This window comes from Narcine bancroftii, chromosome 2 (assembly GCF_036971445.1).
Source record: "Narcine bancroftii isolate sNarBan1 chromosome 2, sNarBan1.hap1, whole genome shotgun sequence".
Classification (NCBI taxonomy): Eukaryota; Metazoa; Chordata; class Chondrichthyes; order Torpediniformes; family Narcinidae; genus Narcine; species Narcine bancroftii.
In genome coordinates this window covers 240,146,828-240,170,712 of record NC_091470.1, presented here as the reverse complement: position 1 = coordinate 240,170,712, position 23,885 = coordinate 240,146,828, and the positions used below count along the sequence as shown (strand labels likewise).

At 40.0% G+C, this 23,885-nt stretch overlaps 2 protein-coding genes across 8 annotated transcripts in view; one reads left to right on the top strand and one right to left on the bottom strand.

Annotated features, from left to right (window-relative positions):
• Positions 1 to 4,466, bottom strand: part of bend5 (BEN domain containing 5) — a 59,836-nt gene extending 55,370 nt beyond the window's left edge. For 2 of the 5 annotated variants that reach the window (XR_011352066.1, XM_069920556.1), the window contains exons 1-2: positions 4,377 to 4,413; positions 116 to 929 (exon numbers count right to left, since the gene is read on the bottom strand). Coding sequence is in view for 3 of the 5 variants with exons in the window: in XM_069920556.1 (XP_069776657.1) it covers positions 116 to 449 (334 nt within the window). In the remaining 2 variants the exon portion in view is untranslated. Of the gene's footprint in view, positions 1 to 115; positions 930 to 4,376 lie in introns of all 5 variants that reach the window. The other 3 variants (XM_069920557.1, XM_069920558.1, XM_069920559.1) reach the window with 3 other exon arrangements.
• Positions 3,937 to 23,885, top strand: part of rad21b (RAD21 cohesin complex component b) — a 63,628-nt gene continuing 43,679 nt past the window's right edge. The window contains exons 1-4 of one of the 3 annotated variants that reach the window (XM_069920553.1): positions 3,937 to 4,077; positions 20,558 to 20,735; positions 21,296 to 21,425; positions 22,634 to 22,733. In XM_069920553.1, the coding sequence (XP_069776654.1) occupies positions 20,592 to 20,735; positions 21,296 to 21,425; positions 22,634 to 22,733 (374 nt within the window). In that variant the 5' untranslated portion in view covers positions 3,937 to 4,077; positions 20,558 to 20,591. Of the gene's footprint in view, positions 4,078 to 4,190; positions 4,210 to 4,774; positions 4,872 to 20,557; positions 20,736 to 21,295; positions 21,426 to 22,633; positions 22,734 to 23,885 lie in introns of those variants that run through there. The other 2 variants (XM_069920555.1, XM_069920554.1) reach the window with 2 other exon arrangements.

Genomic DNA, 23,885 nt, shown 5'->3' with positions numbered 1-23,885 from the left:
GAACGAGGGAGGGTTGCCACGTGTTTCAGCCCATCGTGATTATTTTGGCGCAAATAGTCAACCTTTCACCACTAAGCAGCCCATCTGTCCTATCGAGGCCCAAGTCATTACCTACCTCCGAGAGCCAGGATCTGGGCCTTGCGGCAGTGACCTCCCTTGGTCACGGTGCCTATTTCCGGCTCTGCCGCCCCGGTCGCCGGGCAGATTGCTGGAAGCATCAACCGGTAAACTTGTTTCTTGTTGAAATCGTTCTTGGAGGCTGGCTGCAAATTTCTAATCTGAGACACGGGCACAATGTGATGCACTTGGCTCTGCAGGAGCCGGACGCAGGCGAACATGTCGGCGGCGGCAGCCTCAAGCTCCGGCTGAACAAGCGCCGCAAAAAGGGGCTGCAGCCCCTGAGCTTGCCACCGCTGCCTGCGCCTGACGTCAGAAACGCTCCACCGCATCAGGCCGACGGATCGTCAGCTGGTGCGGGAACAGCCACGTCAATGGACTCGCAAATCCGGAAGCCTCAGATGCTGAAAGAGGACCTGGTTCGCCAATTAGGTCGCAGTCGTTTCAGCAATTCATCTCCGTCTATCGGTTGACCGGTGGCGCACGGGATGATCCCCTTGCTGCGAACAGGGTCGTTTGAAAAGACCAAGAAAGTTTCAAACAGAGCAGAATTCACTGAACCAATCCAAGTTGAGTTGACACTTAAGATTCAGAGGTTCACGATACGATGGAAGGCGAATGGACAAAGAAATAAAGCAATTCCCTTAATTTTACTCAGTGCCCATTGAATGCACACATTGAGTGGAGAATGGCCTTAACTCAAATGTTGTGCATGTTTCCATTACTTTTAGTATCAGAATTGCATCTGTGACTTTCTGCACATTCTTCAACGTGGACAGTCTGCTCGATGTGCGTGTTCATGCTGTGACTCCCTACAGACGAGAGAGTCGGTTTAGATCTCTTGAACACAATTTTATTTTCACTTTTTTTTAAGATGAGTAAGGCAATGATACCAAAATGGTCACGCCATGGGAGCCTGAAACAGTCAGTCTGTCAACTTAAAAGCTTCAGAATGTAAAACGCAACGTACTCCTTGCAGATGAACCAATTACAATCTGAACGAGCTGGAAACTCAGCAGGTCAGACAGAATCCAACATTTCGGATCATTTGTCGACCAAAGAAAGAAGAGGCGATTTCAACCATATCAAGTGGTGGAGTTAAGAGGTGATAGAGTAGTGGATTTCCACGTTTTTTCCACTCACAAAGACATGTTTGTTACACTCTAAATGTAGTAATAAGTGTTGATATGGAATCTATGCCTTAAGTAAACCCTTACTAACCACAGAGCACCTGTGACAGCCTCTGATTAAGAACTACTGTTAAGTATTGGTCATCAATTGGGAGAGACCACTGGAGAGGGGATGATTAGAGTACCGAAGTTAGAGATAAAACAGTGGAGAAGTACTGCGAGAAGGGTTCAACAGGTCTTTCTTAAATTACATACAGCCACATAAAGAGCACAATTTATAAAGTGTAGGATTACAATGAAAAGGAAGAAGATGATAATGAGTTTATTGTCATACACATAATCTACATATACACCAAAATCCTTGCTAGCTGCAGCCAAACAGGTACATGTAAAGAAAAACTATGAGAATAAACCAATTGAATTAGATTCAGAGACAATAAATGTACAAGATTGATAATAAGTATTCACAGTAATCCTAGTACAAAAAGTGACTTACAATAGTGCAGACAATCCTTTTATGCTGCCAGAGCAGTCAATGTTTAATGTACCAAGAGCAGATTAAAGAGTCTTATAGTTGTTGGAAAGAAACTGTTCCTGAACCAAGAGGTGCTGTCTATGACTGGGATGATGTGGTCTTTTATGTTGTTTTCTGCATTCTTTCGGCAATGTCTCACATATGTTCTGCAATGATCAATTAGCACCAAATATACAGCACAGGAGTCTGATGGCTGCAAGGAAGAAAGTACCTTTGAACCTGTTAATGCATGCTTTCACACTTTTAAGGTCTCTGGCCAAGGGGAGGAGGGAGAAGAATGTGTCTGGAATGTGACGAGTCTTTCATTCAGTTGGCAGCCTTTCAAACGCAGCAGGAAATATAGGTGAAATCCGTGGAGAGATGTTTCAGAATCAGAATTTATTGTCATGAACAAGTCATGAAATTCAGTGTTTGCAGCAGCATCTTCATAATATAAACATTGATATAAACCATCTTAAAACATCACTATAAAAAAATTAAAAATAGTTCACTAATTATTCAGGAATCGGATGGCAGCGGGGAAGAAGCTGATCTTGTGCCGCTAAGTGCTCATCTTTAGGCTCCTGTTCCTTTTTTCCAATGGTTGCAGAGTGAAGAGGGTGTGACGTGAGGTGATAGGAGTCTTTGAGGATAGAGACTGCTTTTTTGAGACACCACCTCCTGTGGATGTTCTCGATGAGGTGAATTCTAGTGCCTATAATGTCCCAGTCCAAGTTAACAACCCTCTGTAGTTTATTCTTGTTCTGAGAGTTGGCGCTTCCATACCAGTCAATGATGCAATCAGCCAGAATGATACATCTGTAGAAGTTTACAAGAGACTTCGGTGACAGACCAAATCTCCTCAAACACCTAAGTACAACCATTGGTGAGTCTTCTTTGTGAGTGCATCAACATGGAGGCTCCAGGACAGGTCCTCGGTGATGTTGGCACCCAAGAATTTTAAGTTCTTGACCCTCTCCATTACTGAGCCCTTGATGAGGACTGGGTCGTGTTCCCCTGACTTCCTCCTGAAGTCCACAATTATCTCCTTGGTTATGCTGGTGTTGAGCACAAGCTTGTTGTCGTTACACATTCAACGAGCTGATCGATCTCCCTTCTGTGTGTTACCTCATTGCCATTTGAGATTCTGCCAACAACTGTGGTGCCTTCGGCAAACTTGCATTATATTCTGAGCTGCATTCACTACCTTCTGACCTTGAACAGGGCAGCTTCATTACCATGCTATGATACATTCAACAAGTATGCTTTGATGGTGCACCTGTAGAATTTGTTGATTGATAGGAGGGATATGTCAGACTTCCTTAATCTTGGATGAAAGTAGAGGCTTTGGTGTGCATTGTTGTTTCAATGTGCTTGTCTCAGGTCAAGTCATTGGGAGTCTTTATTCCCAAGAGCTTTAAACAAACTCTTTCCCCTGCCATGCCATTAATGTGGACAAGGGTGTGGGACTCTGCCCCCTCTCTCAGTGATCACCTCCTTTGCCTTATTGCGGTTGATCCTAGATCTTCAATCTCTTTTCCTGCATTGTTATTTGATACTCAGCCCGCAGCGCTGGTAACATTGGCAAATTTGAAGATGGAGTTGGAACAGTATTCAGCTGAGTTTAGAGGAAGTTGGCAACCGAGTAGATGTGAAGATATTGCTGCCCATCTTCCCCGTTGGACAGAAAAATCAAGGATACCGTGGCTGATCCTGGCGTCTGGCGAGGAGTTTGCTGGGGATAATGATAATAGAAGGGCGAGCAGTTGTCTATCAAGATAGGTGCCCAGGCAAATGTGGAGCTCAGGAGATGGCATCTGCTATGGCCAAGCACGTTGGGCTGGAATGGATGCAAGAAGGCACGCAAAGCACTGCACCACAGTGGATTATCAGTAATTACTTAAGTAAGCCCCTTATCCTGCTTTTATTCGGTACTGGTACAATGGCAGCCTTCTTGAGGCAAGTGGGGACTTTGGCCAGTTACATGGAAATTTAAAACGAGCTGCAACTTCAATTTTGGTATCATTACACTCCACCCCTTCACCCTGTTTCTCTCGCTCCGTCCAACCACCCGCCCTGACACTCTCACGCCTCGCTCACGTCGCGACAGAGTGGTCCCCGGCGGTTCAACCGTAAACATCCGGTACGTTTGAACCTCTTTGGGCGGGAAGAGGCAGCGGGCGCCGCCATCTTGTTCAGCCTTCGCTGGCGGCTCCGGGCTGTTTGCGTCGATCGGGCGCTGGAGTGGGGGAGCGGCGGGGGAGGCGAAGCCAGCAGCCGAGCTGCGCTCATGCTTTATTTTTGGGAGTTTAAATCGTAAGTGATGGCGCAAGCGGGAGACCGCAGCGACTGGACGTTCGGGGTTTTAATTTATGGTGCGGTGTGGACGCGCACGTCAGCGCTGGTGGAAATAGGCCCCGGATCTGAGCCGCAAGGCCTACAAGTGGGGTAAAGACGGGGATGAAACGGAGGGGGACAGCATGACGAGGAAAGGCCGGTAATATGGTTAAAATGGCGGACAGTGGACGAGATGTGGCCCTTGCCCTGACCAAGAGCCGACTGGGCCGGGAAGGAAGTCGCATTTCTGTTCATTGCCCCCGTCCCCGGTTTATTACCGAGTGTTTTCTGCACTCGCTTCGCTCCACTTCACCGAGGCCTTTTGAGTTATTTCTCTCGGCACCGCGGCGCTGACACCAGGTCCGTCGTGGCGCACACATTTTGCGCGGCTCCGGGATGGGGTTGGATCGGACTCGAGTCACACTCCTTTGGGCCCTCGAACAAATCTGTGTCGTCCTTCAGTTTTGAATCATCGCTTGTGGTCACATTAACATCACCGAGGTCATCAGGTGCCGGATATTTCTGGTGTTGACCTCGCAGCCGTGAAATTCTCGCATTAAATGGTTTTTCGGGAAGGCAGCATTAGGTAGGGTGGGGGGGAGGTTTCTTTTGTCCTGATCTGCTCTCCCGATAGCAGTCGAGAGAAAAATAACTCCCTTTTAGCTGCTCCTTTGTAATGAGTAACGTCACGAAGGTACCTTTGTCACGAAATGAGCACCTCACGCAACCTAGACCTCACTCAACGTCTGTTTTGTGTGGAGTGTCAAGAACAGGCAAGTTCCCCCCCTCCCCTTGGAGCTGCATTGAAAACTGTTTATGGTTTTTACCGGCAAAATCACTTTCTTAACATAGGATGAAGTCGTGTTTGGAATTTTGTTTGGAAAGTGTTTATCATGCCAACTTTTTAGCATTGTTATGGATTACTGAGAGTTAATTTGGTCATAGTCTTTATACAGGATGCATGATTGAGTCTCTATTAGGATTGATAGTCTCTGGAATAGAGGTTGTTAGTGGTTTAAAACAATTCAAATGTAATAAACTGGCGAGGAAATACATTTACCATCTCCTGTAGGAATTGAAGAAGATTTGCTGACCCTCTGGTTTTCTAAATCCAGAGGTGGTGGTTCAGGTCAGTACGACCACCTTCCTGAAGGTGGGTGCCAGATTGGGGGGGGGGGGGGTCAGAATTGGGTATCTTCCGTCGTACAGGTCCTGAGCGGGAGGAAGAACTGCTTGTGAATTTGTGGAGTTGTTTTTTGCCCAAGGAAGAAGTTGAGGCAGCCTCATTAAATATATTTAAGACAATTGCTTGTTGGGTGTCAGAAATAAAACTTCTCACACATGAGTCTCTTTAAAACTGATGACACGACAAGCTTTATTTACAAGTCTGCAGAGTTGGACTCAACTGGTTTCTCACCAGTTAAGCCCCGATACATACAGTGCATTGATTTTTATACCCTTATTATTTGCCCTTCCCCTTCTTATTAATACATTTTAAGTATAACTGCATTTTTAATTATCATGTTCGTTACGTACGCTGTGAACTCTACATACACTAAATTCTGTTTCTCACCCTTCTTATCAATCCTTTGTCTCCTGCATGTCTCTCACTATGACCATGAAAAGATAGGTTTAAAAAAACATATTCAGCAGATCCTTTTGTCCTTGACTGCTAGTAAACTCTCTGTCCGTTCTGGCTTCCCTGTTTATGATTAATCATCACATTTTAACTTGAGTCTTTTTAACCTAAATTCTCTATATAACATTGGGGAATTAAAAGTTATGGAGAAAGGGCATGGAAGTGGAGCTGAGTTCACAACATAGAAACTAGAAGATAGGAGCAGGAGTAGGTCATTCGGCCCTTCGAGCCTGCTCCGCCATTCAGTGAGATCATGGCAGATCTTAAAGTTCAGTACCCCATCCCCGCCTTCTCTCCGTAACCCCTAATTCCCTTATACTGAAGAAATATATCTAATTCCCTCTTAAATATATTAATTGAACCTGCTTCTACTGCCCTCTGTCGCAATGAATTCCACAGATTTACCACCCTCTGGGTAAAGAAATTCCTCCTCATCTCTGTCCTAAATGGTTTGCCTATTATTCTCGTACCATGGCCCCGGGTTCTGGACTCCTCCACCATTGGAAACATCCCTTCTGCACACAATACCCCAGGTGTGGTCTCACCAAGGCCCTGTACAGCTGCAGTAAGGTATCCTTATTCCTATACTCAAACCCTCTTGATATGAAGGCCAACCATACCATTTGCCTTTTTAACCGCCTGCTGTACCTGCATGCTCGCCTTCAGTAACTGGTCCACAAGAACCCTGAGGTCTCTCTGCACTTCCCCATCTCCCAATCTATTGCCATTCAAATAGTAATCTGCCCTCTGGTTTGTATTCCCAAAGTGGATAACCTCACATTTATCCACATTGTAGTGTATTTGCCATGTATCTGCCCAGTAATTTATCCAAATCACACTGGATCTTCCTGATCCCCTCTTCAGTGCACACAACCCCTTCTAGCTTAGCGTTGTCTGCAAATTTGGAGATATTACATTCAATCCCCTCATCTAGATCATTGATGTAAATTGTGAACAGCTGGGGTCCCTGTACAGATCCCTGTGGCACCCCACTGGTCACCGCCTGCCACTCAGAAAATGAGCCGCTTATCCCAACTCTGTCTTCTATCTGCCAGTTCTCAATCCACATCAATACTTTGCCCCCCAATCCCATGAGCCTTGATTTTGCATGCCAGTCGTTTATGTGGGATGTTATCGAAGGCCTTTTGGAAGTCCAGGTACACCACATCCACTAGCTCTCCCCCATCTATTTTTCCTGTCACCATTTCAAAGAATTCCAATAGATTTGTCAAACACGATTTGCCTTTTGTAAATCCATGTTGACTCTGTCCGATCCCTTCTCTGCTAGTCATATGCTCTGCTATTACATCCTTCATAATGGATTCCATCATTTTGCCCACTACTGATGTAAGGCTCACCGGCCTATAATTCCCCGCTTTTTCTCTAACCCCCTTTTTAAATAGTAGGGTAACATTAGCTACCCTCCAATCCATGGGTACTGATCCTGAGTCTATCGAGTTCTGGAAAATAATTCTTAAAGCATCTGCTATCTGAATGTCCACTTCCTTAAGTACCCTGGGATGTAGATTATCAGGCCCTTGGGATTTATCGGCCTTCAATTTTTCCAAGACCATGTCAGATCAGCCACGATCTTAATGAATGGTGGAGCAGGCTCAACGGGCCACATGACCTACTCCTATTTCTTATGTGAATTCTTGTCCTCAATAGCATCTTCAATTGGAGAACTTCATTTGAGGGGTATGAATGCTTTTGGGCCAAAAGTTACCAGGAAACATTTATATGATATCTTTCAAATCATTGCATAGTTGCTTGAGCTTCATTTTTGATGAAAAGTTGACAGGTAACAAGAATTTTATAAGTGAGAGTCCATTAAAATGTATTTCACTTCTAAATACAGTGCAAATACAAATAAAGTGCAAAAAGTCAGTTGCAGTTAAGGTTGGAATTTAGTTTGTTATACTGACATCTATTGAATTGCTACAGGTTAAACAAATAGTGATAGCTTAACATTTGATATTGTTTCTGGTAGATCATTTAATGTGGTCACAAATCAGAATATTTATTTCCAACCCTACTCTTTATCTCATTATTTAATGCAGAAGCATAGCTTGTCCAAAGTGATATGGATGTCTTGGTTGAGAATGACTCGATCTCATAAATAACAGTCAGGTTTTTTTTAATTTAGACATACAGCAGAGTAGCAGGCCATTTGAGCCCACGAGTGCATGCCGCCCAATTTACACCCCATTAACCTACACCCCCAGTAAGTTTGGAATTGCGGGAGGAAACCGGAGCCTCGGGAGAAAGCCCACGTAGACACAGGGAGAACGCACAAACTCCTTACGACAGTGTGAGACTCAAACCCTGGTCCAAACTAGATCGCTGGCACTGTAAAAGGCATGGCTCTAATTGCTTCGCCAACTGCAGCTGAAATTTAGAACATTTACAAACCTGCAAGTATGTTTCTGGTGACATTTTTTGCATTCATGATGAACCCAACCTTTGAAAACCAGCTGCTGACAGTTAGATATTGTACAGGTGCAAAGATGTTAATGTAAAAGTTTTGATTTGTTTTAACCAGGGTAACATTGGAAAAAAAATTATCATTTTAATGTCTTTGTGATGTGTAGAAATTCATAAGCATGTTGACTTGCAATCCCCCCTCCCCCATTAGAAATTGAAATTGTGCTAGAAAATGAGAAGTACAAACTTTTCAGATGGGGATTGGTAATTGCTTTTTTTCTTTTAAAAATATTTTTATTGAGTTCAATATAATACTCATATACATGTTGCATTAATATTACAGTAAGAAAATATCATAATATATACACCAAAAATGCACCAATTAACAATTTTTTAAAAAGATTAATGACAAATATAGCCTGCAGTATAGCTTAATATCAGTGGCACAGAGTGATTCTGATGTTTCAGTTACATCCTTGTATTACATTGTCTTCTCAGCTGCTGAAAGCTTTGTTTTTCTTCTCACAGCTCTGTATTTCCCCAGGGTAGCTATTGCGTTTTATAAATCTAAGGATAGTGAATGGATACTCAAGTAGGTGTATGGTATTTTTCTCTTGATTTAACAGTGCAATTTCTATTGTACTTTTTCTTCAAATTTTTATTCTTGAGAATGGAATTACTCAGGAGGTGGAATATCAGGACTGAATTCTCAAGATAGTGAATTGCTGAGGTCATTTGTCATTATGTTCTGGTTCAAGTTTGCAATACATAACACAAGTTTTACAAAAAATAAGGTATTTGTAGATTTTTACTAGAATATTAGCCAGGTGGCCATCAACAAAACCAAATTTATTTGTTCTACATGGACCTTGGCAACCAATTTATGCACAGTCGCTATGATGCCAAGTAAGCTAACACTTATTACTTGAAAGTAAAATACTGGTCAATTTGTTAAGCAAGGCCAGGGATGGAACTATTTTTGGTGACTGGAATTGATTTTAGTTTCTTTGTAATTATCTCCCCTCTGCTTTTTGCTGCAATTAAATCAATTATAATTATAATACCCTTGCATTTAGTTCAGAATAAATAGGCTTTCAGCAGAGAGAGAAAAATTTTGTAATAAATTGTGTGCTTGCGGTAATCCATACCATTTAAAGTGACTTCATGGAGTATTTGCCACACACTGTAGTGTTTCGTTTAAATTAGCTTGATTGACTGTCTTGTTCCTGGCTGGCCTAGTACATATAATCAGTGGACACTGATCTATCTCTGCATTTTAGAGCTAATTGGTTTTACAATATTTTGAGGTGTTACAAGGGGGCTTGCAAATACTATTCTTTCAAAAAAGCTTTTGCTTAGTGTAAAGTAATGAGGTAGCAAAGTTAATTCTAACAGGTAGTCAGCAATTGAAGTTAAACCCATTTAAACTAAGCATCATGCAGGTCAGTAGAGTTGAACACTTCCACGATGATTCAGCATTTGAAATTTTCAGAAATTGTGAATCTTGTAACAAGAAATTAGGATTATTTTAATTTCCAGCCCCAAGGACTTATCAATCTTAATGCTTTTAAGAAGATCCAGCACTTTTTCCTGCCGAATCTCAACATGGTCCATCCCACAAGCTTGTTCCATTCTTACCTCACTTTGGCCAAGGTCCTTTTCTTTGGTGAATACTGAAGCAAAGTATTCATTTTGGACCTCCCCAACCTTCTCCATGTCCAGGTACATGTTGACTCCTTTATCCTTAAGTGGCCCCACCTTCATTCTTATCATCCTTCTGTTCTTCATGTATATGCAGAATATTGTTCTCAAATCCTACTTGCCAAGGCCTTCTCATGCCCCTTTTGAGCTCTCTTCAGTCCTTTCTCAAATTCCTTCCTGGCTACAATATAATTATCATGAGCCCTTCCTGTTTTTTTTGGCTTCCTAAATTTAATGTATGCTTCCTTCTCTTAACTAGCCACCTCACCTGTTTTGTCAACTACAATTCCCTTTTCTTATTATCTTTTCCCTGTCTCAGTGAGACAAATTGATCCAAAATCCTGCGCAAGTCATCCCTAAACATCCTCCATGCTTTCCCTGTGAATGATGGTTCCCAGTTTACTCTCCCTAGCTCTTGCCTCATCTCATCATAATTAGCCCTTCCCCAATTAAACATTTTCCCATTTTGTTGCTTTTCTCTTTGTCCATAGCCATGCAAAAGCTCAGAGAATTATGGTCACTGAAATGCTCCCCAATCAAGAGGTCTGTAACCTGACCAAATATGTGGGAAGTAAGGAAAACAAGCAGTGAGCTCATGAAACCTGTACAGATTGAGGAGGAGGAAGTGTTGCTGTTTTAAATAAGGGTGGAAAAATCCTCAGGGCCTAACAAAATGTTCCCTCAGGCCTTTAGGGAGGCTAGTGTAGAAGTTGCAAGGGCTCTGGCAGAAATAGTTAAAATGTCCCTAGTGTCTGGTGTGGTGCCAGTGGATTTGAGGGTAGCTTACATGGTTCCGTTGCTTAAAAAGGTAACCTTGGAAATTATGTTATCAGTGAGCCTGATGTCAGTGTAGGTAAATTATTGGAAGGTGCTCTAAGAGATTGGATAGCCAGAAACTGATTAGGGATAGTCAACATGGCTTTTTTGCATAGGATGTCTTGTAGAATTTTTCGAGGAGGTTACCAGGAAAGTTGATGAATGAAAGGTTGTGGATGTTGTCTACATGGACTTTAGTAAAGCCTTTGACAAGGTCCCACATTGGAGGCTAGTCAGGAAGGTTAAGACACTAGGTATTCATGCTGGTCATGGTGGGGGGAGGGGGGGGTGGTAGATTTCTCTTGCTTTCAGTGAAAATTTTGAATTATGGTTATATGTGCTCTTTAGCTTGTTGAGTTATAAAATTTGTTATTAATACAATGGAACCCCGATATAATGCAGTGGTTTGGGTCCAAAAGATTGCATCACGAGAAAAGCGGGGCCACACTAAATCGGTGTTTCACTGTATAAGCACGATCATGTCTGAATTCAGGGTTAGGGCCAAGGGGTGGTGGGGGCATTCACTGGCATTGCCCCCACCAAACAAGGTTTTATTGTGATTTTTCTTTTCCCCCACCTGACCCGGTGTATTTGTAGGTTGTTACCTTTTTTAGTCTCGGTACATTGCTTTATCTCTGGCTTGCCCTATGCTTTGACAGTGCTTATAAGGCACCTATCTCAGCTCATGGGTGCCACCGACGCCTTCACATATATGATCACTTTGTAGGGTTGTAGCAAGCATTGCGATTGATCAAAATTGTTGGTCTCTCGGCCTTGAGCTGTGCTCTCTAGCACGCCACCTCTCTGCCTCTGTGATCCCATGCTGCACTTGTGTGCAGGTAGACATTCTCTGGGTTATTCCCCCCCCCCCAACAGCGCTTATGGACACTTCCCTGCAATCCCCCCTGAGTTGCATACCTCCTCCATCTAATCTGGTAACCTTGGAACAAAGCCTGGATCTTCACCTCAGCCCGCACCTGGCCGGTTAATATTCGCCAACCTTGCTGATCTCTTCAGTATTGCTTGGATTATGGTGGCGGTTCTGGTTCTATCCTGATGCTACCGCCTGGTTCGTAGGCAGCATTGAGCTCAGTAATTAATGTGATTTGAATGACTCTCCCTGCAGCCAGGGGTTTTCGAGACTGCTGCCCTGTGCATCGGGGCTCCATGGCTGCAGAGCAGTGCAATGACAGGTGCCTCCTGTTCATATACTCCTGTGGTGGGGGGGGGATGAACCTGGTTGTTGTTACCTGTCCTCTCCTGCTGCCTCAGTGCTGTGACAGCCTCTGGACAGGGTGGAGAGGCACAGAGGGCTATTGTAACTTGCATGAATCCTGTGACAGAGTATATAGATATGTTTTTGGGAGATAAATTGGGAAAGGTTTGTTAGAGTTGGTCACATAAGGCACTTTCAGGTGGCCAATTGGCCCGCTTGTAAAGCCGCATATTTTGGCAATATACAACAGCAGCTGGGACTGGAATAGGACAAGCTGGCAAGCTTGTGAAAAGCCCCATGTGGAAGATGGGTTGTAAGTGCTTGATTCAGCCTGGTCAAAACCCTTGTGGTTCATGCAAGGGCTGTCTAATGTTTCACTTGGAATAATGTTTTACTCTGTGGTGACCTGAAAGAAAGAGGTTATCATCTGGAGAACCCTGAAGGGCATGTTTCGTCAGCTAGATACTGAAGTGGCTGGGTGTCCATCGTACAACAAATCTCTCTCTGAAAACCGACAATAACCTTCCTGAGTGGTAACCATTTACCTTCCAAGTATCAAAGCCTGGTGAACTTTTTAAATGTTAAATTCTGTGCACAGTATAAGAATTGCCTGCAACCAGTGAACTTGGAGGAATGAGAATTGGACTGTGAACCATATAACTTTTCTGAACTTGCATACATATTGCATACACATGCGCTTAGAATTAGAAGGGGGTTAAGTTAGTCAATAGTGATAAGTTAAAGTTTTATTCTATTTTCATGTTTAAAGATAATTAAAAGCAACTTTTGTTTAAGTAACCATTTGTCTTGGTGACTATCTATGCTGCTTGGTTTTGGGGTCCTCTGGGCTTGTAACAAACCAATGACTTATCGCAATGTATCAGAGTTCATGTTAAATCAGGGTTCCACTGTATTATATATTCCATAAATGTTTAGTATTTGAAATTAATAAAAATATTTGAAATAAAAGGATGAGGTGATTGAATACTTGGAAGTGCAGGCTCAAATTAGCATGATTTGCTTAATGGAAAATCATGCAATATTGCGATATTTTTGGAGATATCACATATGATATTCAGGGGAGATGCGGTGGATATTGTGTATTTGGACTTTCAAAAAGCCTTTGACGAGTTTCCACACATGAGACTGCGAAATAAGATTAGAGCCAATAGAATTACAGGAAAGAGAATGGGAATAAGTGGATCCTATTTTAGTTACCAGTGATGTTCTGCAGGATTTGGTGTTGGGGACTTTTTTTACATTATGTATAAATGCTTTGGATGATGGAATACATGGCTTTGTGGCTAAATTTGCAAATTATACCAAAATAGGTGGTAGGGCAGGTGGTGCTGAGGGTTAAGAAAGGCTGCAGAAAGATTTGGATAGATTAGGAAAATGGGTAAAGGTGGCAGATGAAATACAATTGGTAGAAGAAATAGATAGGCAATTATTTAGATAGGGAGAAAATTCAAAATTTTGAGATACAAAGGGACTTGAGAGTCCTTGTACAGGATACCCTAAAGGTTAATCTCCAGATTGAGTCTCTGATGAAGAAGGTAAATGCAGTGTTTGCATTCTATTCTAGAGGAATAGTATATAAGAACAGTGATGTAATGTTTTTTTTTAAATTATTTTTCACACTAAACCATATCAACCAAAATATAACCATATAACCATTTACTCATGCTCTCTTCCATTTTCCAAGTTGACATTATACATTTTTTTTGCTATCGCTGAGGCTGTCATAATGAATTTTTTTTGCACTTTATCCAATGTGAGGTCTAATTCTCTACTTGTGTTACTTAAAAGAAAAAACTTTTTTTGGTATGTTTTTGTAATTTTATTTAGTATCTGATTTAATTCTTCCCAAAACGTTCTTGCATACATCTCTTTTCCGCTTCTTTGCCACCTCCATCCCCCTTTTCCGCATTTTCATCTATTAGTTTTCTCTTATTACACTTAATATATGACCACACATTTAAGACATAAAGTACCCCTGCAGTTCCCACATCCACTAATACCTTAACCCCAAATTTCCCCCCCCCCCCCCCTCTCTGAGTTGCCCCATACCTCTTGCCAGGCAACCACAACTCCCCTTTTCATTTGGGTTGCGATCTTGTTCGCAGCGTCAACTTATTTTGCAGTGACGGTTATTCCCCCTCCACCCAGCCCTCTCCAGAAAACACTTTTTTCACATATAACAAAGCTCTCTCTCTTTTTTCCCTTATTCCCTTCCTTCCCTTCTCTTTAGTTCTTTACATATACATTGTTTTTACATCTTTATATATACTTTATCGCCATTCTTCATTCTTGTAACATCTCTTCTCCTGTCCTGCAAACGTTCTGCAAATTCTTGCGCTTTCTCTGGATCCGAGAATGGTCTGTTTTGCTCCCCGGGTATAAATATTTTGAGCACGGCTGGATGTCTTAATATGAATTTGTAACCTTTTTTCCATAAAGTTGATTTCGCTGTATTAAATTCCTTCCTCCTATTTAAGAGTTCAAAACTTAATATCTGGGTTAAAAAATTTTTTTTGACCCTTGTATTCCAATGGTTTATTATCTTCTCTAATTTTATTCCTTGCCTGTTCCAGTATATCTTCTCTTGTCGTATATCTCAAAAATTTTACTAAGATGTGCCTGTGGTTTCGGAGCTAATGCTCTTGTGCCCTCTGTACTTCCATTTCTTCCTGCATTTCTGTCGTTCTCAGGACCTTTGGGATCCATCCTTTTATAAATTCCTTCATGTCTGTGCCTTCTTCACCCTCCTTCAGGCCCACTATTTTTGTTGTTTCACCTACTATAATTTTCCAACATACAATTTTCTGAGATAACAACTCTTGTGTCTCTTTAATTTTTTTTGTCACTTCCTTCCAATTTTTCTCTTAAGTCATTCACTTCCATTTCTACAGCCGTTTCCCGCTCTTCCACACTCTCTACTCTTTTCCCTATTTCTGTCATTACCAGTTCTAACCTTTACATTTTATCTTCTGTTCTTTTCATTTTTCTTTTTAATTGCATTAAACTCTAATGACAACCATTCTTTTAGTGATCTCATTTGTTCTTCAAAACAGACTTGATCTATATTCTGTTCATCAGTTTTACCTTTTGTTTTGGCTTCTATTTCTCTGTGAAGATCTTGGTCTTCTTCCTCTTCTTCTGTCTGTATCTGTGTTTGTGTCTTCATCTCTGTGTCTGTGTCTCTTCTGTTTTTCCTGATGAGCTGCTTGTATCTCTTTGTCTGGCCTCTTCTTGCTGGGCTTCTTGTTACTGTTCCTCCCCTCTTGGGCTGCTCGTCTGTTGTGCTTCTTGACATTGGTCTTCTTGTCGATCTTTCTTCCGTCTGTCTTCCATGTATGTTTCGTCGCACCCTCTTCTGCTGTCTTCCTTATCTTCCATCTAAGAACCCTGCTGTCGGGTGTCTCTCAGCTGCTTGGTCTTTGACACCCCGCTCCTCTGCTGAGCCCCCCTCCTTCCTGCCGGTGTCCTCTTTCTCATCTGATTGTGCTCTGCGCATGTGCCGTTGCGCACTTTTGTTTGGCTCCGAGAGCCATTTTTGTAGTGCATTAGCTGGTGGGTCTCGACTCTGCAGGGCAGGTACTGACTTTGAGGGTCGGGCGCTTCTCGTCACCACAGCATCCTGTTCCTTTCTGCAGGTAAAGCCTTCATCCTTCTTCGGCGACTTTTTTACTTTTTTTCTAGCTGTTCTTACTTTCTGCTTCTTGGAAGCCATCTTCTTTCTATTCTCTGTATCTTTATCTTCTATTTCTTGTACTTTATTTCTATTATGCTTTTTCCTGGACTTTTTTTTTTCCATTGCACCATGATTTACCTGGTTCGTCAGGAACCCAGCGTTTTATGGGAGCGTCCTGCCTCCAGAGGTGATGTCATAAGTGACGTATTATATACTCACAGGACAGTGAAATTATAGTGGGAATAAAGCACACTTAATGTATAAAAACTGGGGGGGAAACGTGCAGTTTAATAAGATGTGTGCTCAATGTATTTAAAAAAGTAGGAAAATCTACTGCATTGGCTTCAGACTGTAAAAACTTAAGACAAACCAACAGACCAGCTTATCATTATTCTCTAAACATTGGAATATAACAATAATTTACATAGCATTACATTACATTGGGTATTAAAAGTAACTTTGTGATTAACTAGAGTGCAGGTATGCACTAACAGCTCTGCCGGCTGTGCTCTGACAGCCATGCCGACTGCACAGTTGTATTTCACAGCACGGCCGGCTGTGCTCTGACAGATTGACGCAAACAAGCAGGCACTAACGGTACCCGGTAATTCGAGTAGAACATTCACATGGTCACAGTGATTAACGAGTTAACTCGGCCTGGCTCTGTATCCAGTGTGGTTGTCTTTTCACCTTAACAGTAGTAGAAATCACCAGCAGGACTTGGAAAGATCCCTTTTAGGGCTATGCTTGGTTCTTTCCCAATCCTTAACCAAGTTCCCAGGTTCCACCCCAGATATATCAGCCTTTGGTTAGTGTGCTTATCTTGCCTGTGAATATATAAATCTTAGAGAATCAGATAATTGAAGCACTCTAACATTTCTGCTCCCATAAGGTGTAAATCCACTTTGGTCAGAATATTTGTATCTACTTCCCATAGATTCCACACCAATCGACCACAGACTACCTCTGCAGCTGACGGTTCAGTCTTAGAATGCAGAACTATCCTCGTGTGTAAAAGTGCCAGTGGTTGGATTTTTAGCCAATTTAGTCCTGTCTCCATTAGTTTTACCAATTTAGTTTTAGGGTACTATTTGCCCTTTCAACAATTCCAGCTGCTTCTGGATGATAGCAATGGAATTGCTGTTTGATTTTCAATGTTTTGTACAATACTGCATTTAGTTTCACTGTAAAATGGGGTCTATTATTTGTGTTGATTGCTTGTGGTATCCCAAATCTAGGAATTACTATAATCATTAACAGTTTTATCACCGTTGTGGCCTTGTTAGTAATAGGAAAGGTTTCTTTCCATTTGCCAAAAGCGTTTAAAATAACCAGACAATACTTATAACTTGTACACGAGGCATTTCAATAAAATCAAGCTGAATACAAGCAATGGGCCCCCTTGGCAAGGGGTAGTATGACCATTAAAGCACAGAATATACTGTAAAAGATTTTTAAAATATTTTCAAAGGAAAAATAGAGTTTGTTGATAAAATTGGTTTGAACTTCCCTTTAAGAGCCAGTGCATTAAATGTTTGGGTACCTTCATCTAATTTAAATATTGTCACATTAAGAAATGGTTTCAAATTAGGTCACCTTTTTGCTTTGGTAGTGGGGGGGGGGGGGTGGAATATTTACTGGAAACTAAGTGTTTCTTAAAAGTAATTCCATACCATTTGAAATAGTCCTCCTTTGTGTCCGTCCATGCGTCTCTCTGTGACCGTTATTTGGATAATATGTTAGAATTGTGATTGTTTTTAATAATCATTTCACATTCAGAGCAAAAGAAGTTATGTAATACAGTAAGATCCCCAGTATCTGGCACCTACGGGATTGCGGATTACGTATATGCAAATTTTCTGGTTGTCTCAGATGCATTCTTACAATCACTAATTAGCACACCTGCATTAACAATAAACAGTTTGAAAGACAAGACTGCAAAATCTAAAGCAATTTGAAAGAAAATCAGTATTGTCCTTAATTATGTAAATTTTACTTTAATCAGGTAATCCTCATAATTTACAAAATTTAAATTCAAAACCTGATTGCTGTTGCTGCAGTAGCATTGTGCTCACGGCTACACTAACCGTGCTGCTGTCATAATTAACTCAGCTTGGACGGCATAGTGGTTAGGGCAGTGCCTTTACAGTGCCAGTGATCAGGACCACACTGTAAGGAGTCTTTTCATTCTCCCAGTGTCTTCTTGAGCTTTCTCCTGGGGCTCCGGTTTCCTCCTACTGTTCAAAATGTAATGCTGGTGTAGGTTAAATGGGGATAAAATGGATGGCACAGACCCGTAAGCCAAAATGGCCTGTTACAGTGCTGTATGTATGAATTTAAAAAAAAACTTCTGCACCACCCACCCCTGTGAAAGTCCCCGCTTTGGATGTGGAACAAATTTCCAGGACCTCCATAAATTAGGTCAAACACCTTTGTTACAAGAAGGCACTGCCAAGCAGCTAGTCCTGCTCCAAGGGAGTCTCTCGCCTCCAAAGTACATTAGTATTTGTAACTTCAGGGTATGTGACAAACTGGTTTATTTTTCAACCCTTGCAATTTACTTTTTATGCAAAACAATCAATGATATTCACCTGTGAGACTCTCAGGCCCTTCGAATCTCTGCTGATCCCTTTAAATATTGATTATCTTAAAATGGGTGGACCATATGTAATGCTGAAAAAACAGGCTGAGTTTCTCCAGCATTTTGGTGTTTTTTAGACAACATGTTAATCATTTTAGATCTGATCACATTAAAAAATCTCTCCTGTCCTCAAGTAAGACAATTGATGGCTTTCACTGGTGATCCTGACAGAGTATCTGTTAATCACTTTTGGGACTGGTCACATTTAAGGTGCTTCCTGGCCTGAAGAAGAACAATCAATAGTCCTCACCAGTGATTCTGGCAGAGCATTTGCTAATTATTCTGAAACTTGTTTTACAGTGTTTTATAGTCAGTCACTTCACTTCATCAGGGAAGTTTTTGGGTTGGACAGTTGACATAGCAGTTAACGTAAGCCATTACAGCGCCAGCGATCAGGAATGAGGTTCGAATCCCATCTGTAAGGAATTTCTGCACTCTTCCCATATCTGCGTGGGTTTTCCCTGGGGACCCCGGTTTCCTCCCACTGTTTGAAAAGTATCCAGGGTGTAGGTTAATTGGGTATAAATTGGACAGTTTGGTCTCGTCGGCCAAAATAGTCTGTTACTGTTACTGTGCTGTATTTCTAAATTTTGATAAATTAAATTGCTGTTGTATTAGCAGTACAAAATAATCAATAACCAGGACTTGGTTAAGGGAGAATTTCCCCACCCCAAAACATAATGTTTAGGGGAAAGGGCTGAGAGAAAGAAACCCACATATATAGTAAGAGGTTTTGAAAGAATCACTACCTGAATCTCACCACAATGAAACATTTATATTCTGAAAAGGGAATACTGTATAAACTTTATCACCCTAAGTTTACAGGTAAAGCTTACTCATATATTTAATACTATACTAATAAAGATAAAGGTTCTTACTAGGCAGGGATAGGGAAACACTATGGGAGAGTCACCCCAGTGGTGAGCAGCATCAGGCTTTCTCGATGTCAAAATGTAGTGTATCCACAAATTCACTTTTATTCACAGCTTGCATTGCTTCAGGGATCTGAAATAAATTGGTCAAATGTAATTTTTCTTTCATAAAACCAAGATAATCAAGCAAAGTCAATATGAATTCTTTTCACGTGCTCTATGATATTATCTTTAATGAAGCTTGTAAAATTTTCCATCTGACTGGTGTTAAGTTCGCAAGCTTTCTGTCACCCTTTTTGAATGCAGTAGTTACATTTGCTATTCCCAGTGTAATGGAAACTTTCACAAAATAATTTTGTTCTAAAAGCTATGTATAAGCATTTTCAAAATTGAGACTGTTTCAGAATCTGGGATTGTCCATCAGGTCTTGTAGAACTGTGGACTCACAATGCTAACTATTTGCTCAATACCACTTCACTATGATGGTAATTTTTCTGAATTCTTCTCTCCCTGCTAATTTTTCATTTGGACTTTTATTGAAGACTTAGTACCTATCTTAATTTATCTTCCATGTCCTTGTAATTAATTCCCAACACTTGAGAATTAGTGCTGACTTTAACTTTTTTTAAGATCTAGGGAAACTCACAATCTGCCAGCCAGCTTTATGTTGAACTATAATTTTCTTTTTCCTTCCTAATTTTCTAGTTATTTAACATTGCTTTTTAATATCTTGTCTGGCCTTTGTGCCATGAAATACTTTTTATTGAGTATGCTGCTACCTTTAACTACAGATTATTCTTTTGTGCTACATCCTCATCTTTGAGGTTCTGACAAAAGTCGTGTGCTTTGTAGGGTGGTTCAACAGTGATGTATTTCATTGGTAGTTTAGATGCATGTAAGAATAGCTATTGTTTTATCTAAAATAAAATTGGTTCCCTTTGAGAAAAGAGAAAATACCATCTTTAATGGTTATATTGCTAAAGCTTTTGCTTGCTCCAGCACGCAAATAACTATTTCATTAATAATCAGTATTGAATTAGTGGCTATTTCATTTGTACTTCTAAAGGTATTTCTCTATTTTAAATGTGTGCCAAAATCATCTATTTTAATTCACTATTGTAAAATTACTTCCTTTTGATATGAATCTACATCTAATTATTTCATAAGATAGTGTAAAACCTTATCACATTACCAGTGATAAAACCTTGTTGAATATTTAATCGTTTTATTTGTGCATATTAATTAATGTACATTGATTTATTAAATAATGTTCTAGCATTACATTGTTTATTTTAAAGATAACATTTTGAATATCTCTTCCTGATTTTTTTGGGGTCTTTATTATTAATACCACCACAGTGAGATTTTAGATGTGGAAAATGGGAAGAAATATTTGCACAGTAGTGAAAAGTAAATCTTACTTTGCAGGTTATTGATGGATGATTTTTCTGTCTAGATTTATGATCTGGTGCTGAAGGTGATTGCACAATATGTTCTACGCTCACTTTGTGTTGAGTAAAAGGGGGCCGCTTGCCAAAATTTGGCTTGCAGCCCATTGGGACAAGAAGCTCACGAAAGCCCATGTATTTGAATGTAATCTGGAGAGCAGCGTGGAAAGCATAATTTCTCCCAAGGTAACCAAACCAATTTAAAAAAAAATATGCTGTTTGTAAATGCTGTTCTCTGAAGACCTGCATTGGAGCACATGGCACTGACTGTTCAGATTACTTGTTTTTTGGTTACACCTAGCATGCACAAACCAAAAGCTCAATGCGTTTTTCATCATAATTCATTTCATTGATAATATTCATTTCTATTATATACCAGGACTGCATAATTCACCTGGGTAAAAGCCGAGTTTTTGCATAGGTGCTGCTCTTGATATCATTTGGTCATTTCCACAGTGCTGTCTGCCCCTTTGTCAGTCTCTTGCACTATTTCTGACATGCCATCTGTGGACTGTTAATTTATGAAGTGCTGAATAATTGAGCTGTTACTATATAGAACTTAAGTTTCCACGTTTTTATGAAAACCTAATCAAGCAGAGTGAAATTTCAAATAAAGATAATTTTCATTGTCTATAAATAATACATTTTGAGATTTTTATTTCCCCAGCACATTGAAAGAGATTTGATGTTTGACAATTTGGAAAAGCAATAATTGAAGTTACAAGTTTATATACATAATTTTTCAGGTCAAGATGGCCTTGCGAACTTCTGGGCATCTTTTGCTTGGTGTAGTAAGGATTTATCACAGAAAAGCCAAATATCTTTTGGCAGACTGCAATGAAGCCTTCATAAAGATTAAAATGGCATTTCGTCCAGGTAGAATATTGATTCCTTGTTTGCACACTATTAACGTTTATGATAGCTCTAAAAATTGAAGGGGGAAGTCATGGCAGGAATATAAATGGAAATTGTTTTGAATTAATGATTGGAACCTTGGATTAGCTGCTTATGAAATTTTAAACTGTCATTTTGATTGGTTTGTTTCTTATGTATGTATATGATTGACCATCATTTGGGATCTATTGATGAGGGATATATCTTTACAATCCTTCAGATCAACAAAATTGAAACAACGCAATTGTATGTCAGCCTGGAGTTAACTGCTAAAGCTCCAGGCTGTAATTTTGGTCTTGCTTGTTGATACTGTGGTGTGAAACTGCTGTTTTTATCAATTATTGATGAAGTTGCTCTGTCTTTGCTCACAGTTAAATTAAGTGATGCATTATGGTATATTTTTAAAAAAATTCTAATACATTGTTACCATTGGATTGAAAGTTGGAAATATATCTGAGTTATAATAATTGGTTCTAGTGAAGAGAGAAAATTGGAAGAGTATACCTGTTGTAGACTCTTCAATCCAAAATTATCTGCTATATTTTTAATCATTATGCATATTGCAGAATTTTTACTGGATGCCCCAAACTTCATTTTAAAAAGAGCATTCCATATTAAGTTTTAGAACTACAGCATATTATTTCTTCCCCCACCCCCACTCTTTGCTTCTTTCCATTAAGGAGCAAACAAATTTAAATTTTTTAATTCATTAATTAAAAATGTGATCAAGTGGGAATCTCTGCCATTGTTTCACTCCTTGGTGCACAACCGGTTGAATATGTAATATCTGATGTAGTTGGATGCTGAAGCTAGGTTAAGAACAAATTTGAGATAATAATTACAAAATCAATGCAATTTTAAATACTTTGTCTGCATTAATCCCAGAAGACATCCATTCTAATAATGTTTAAATTTCTTAGTCATTATTCATTTTGGTTGGAATTTTAAGATTGCCTTCTGTAGGTGCATACAATACTTTAGTCTAATTATACAAATGACGTATTCCAATCATAGGGCATGTTTGGAGTTCAGCTTAAAGCTGTGGTTAGTTAGAAACTAATAATTAATAGTAGTTTTGTGATAGTTTGGCATTCTTTTTAATTTTAGTATTCTCATTTCCTGTGGAGTAACAATAGCTGACAGCATAATGGGTATTTTATAAAATTAACCAAATTTCATATGCCTTTTAGGAGTGGTTGATCTTCCGGAAGAGAACAGAGAAGCTGCATACAATGCCATCACTTTGCCTGAGGAATTTCATGATTTTGATCAGCCATTACCTGATCTAGAGTAAGTGCTATTTAAATTTAGACATATAGCACGGTAACAGGCCCCCTCGGCCGAAGAGACCATGCTGCCCAAAAACCCCAATTGACAGACAATCCACATATATTTGGAAGGATGGGAGGAAATCTGAGCACCCAGAGGAAACCTAGAAATGTGGAGAACACCACAAACAGCACCAGATATGAACCTGAGTCTCTGCAGTAACTGCTGCACTAACCATGCCACTCACCCCTGTTAATTCTAAGATGATCATTTCTGCACATCACACAAATGTCTTGGTTTATCTCAAATCTCACCATTCAAAAGAACATCTTGTACTTGAATAATGTAAAACATAACTTTAGGGCGTTTGTTGGATTTTTAAAAAAACAAGCTGCGCTGCTGTATTTTGACCAGTATCAAATGAGCTTGGTGATATGTTGTCTGAGTGAAAATTCAGCCAGGATCTTAATTTAGACATTTTTCAAGTAATTGCTACTGGAGTTCCTGTGCATTTGGCTATGAAGTAAGGACTGGTTATAAAGCTACTACAAATTGTTAAAACTTGGTGTTGATGAGTATGATTGAATTCACAGAAGACAAGCAAAGTGGAAAAGATTAGACTTGGAAGAGTATATTGAGGAATTTAAAAAAATTTCTGTACACTAAAACAACTAAATAATAAGAACTAGGAGCAAGAAGGAGCCACGTGGCCTGTTGAGCCTGCAATACTATTCGATAAGATCATGACTGATCTGGTCATGGACTCCACTCCACCTACTTGCATATTCCCTTTAATTTCTCCATTCTTAAAGAATCTATCTAAAAAGGACAGGTCACTTTGAAGACCTGAAATTTTACAAATTGTAAGGATTTATCAAATTTTCAAAGGCACTCCAAAATTATTATTTTTTTTAAGTTTTGTATCCCTGTGAGAGCTCCATCTTAAAACTGTCTATTTCATTTTAATGATTTTATACTTGCACATATTGATAGTATTGTTTCAAAATCCATAACCGCACTCCTATAATTTTTTCCAAATTAACTGGGAGATTATAAATTAGTTACTTATTGATAACCATAATGAGCATTAAATGCTGTTTTGGTCTCATCTAATGCCCTGTATGTTTATTTTTAAAATATTTTTATTGATTTTAATAATAAACTTATGCAAAC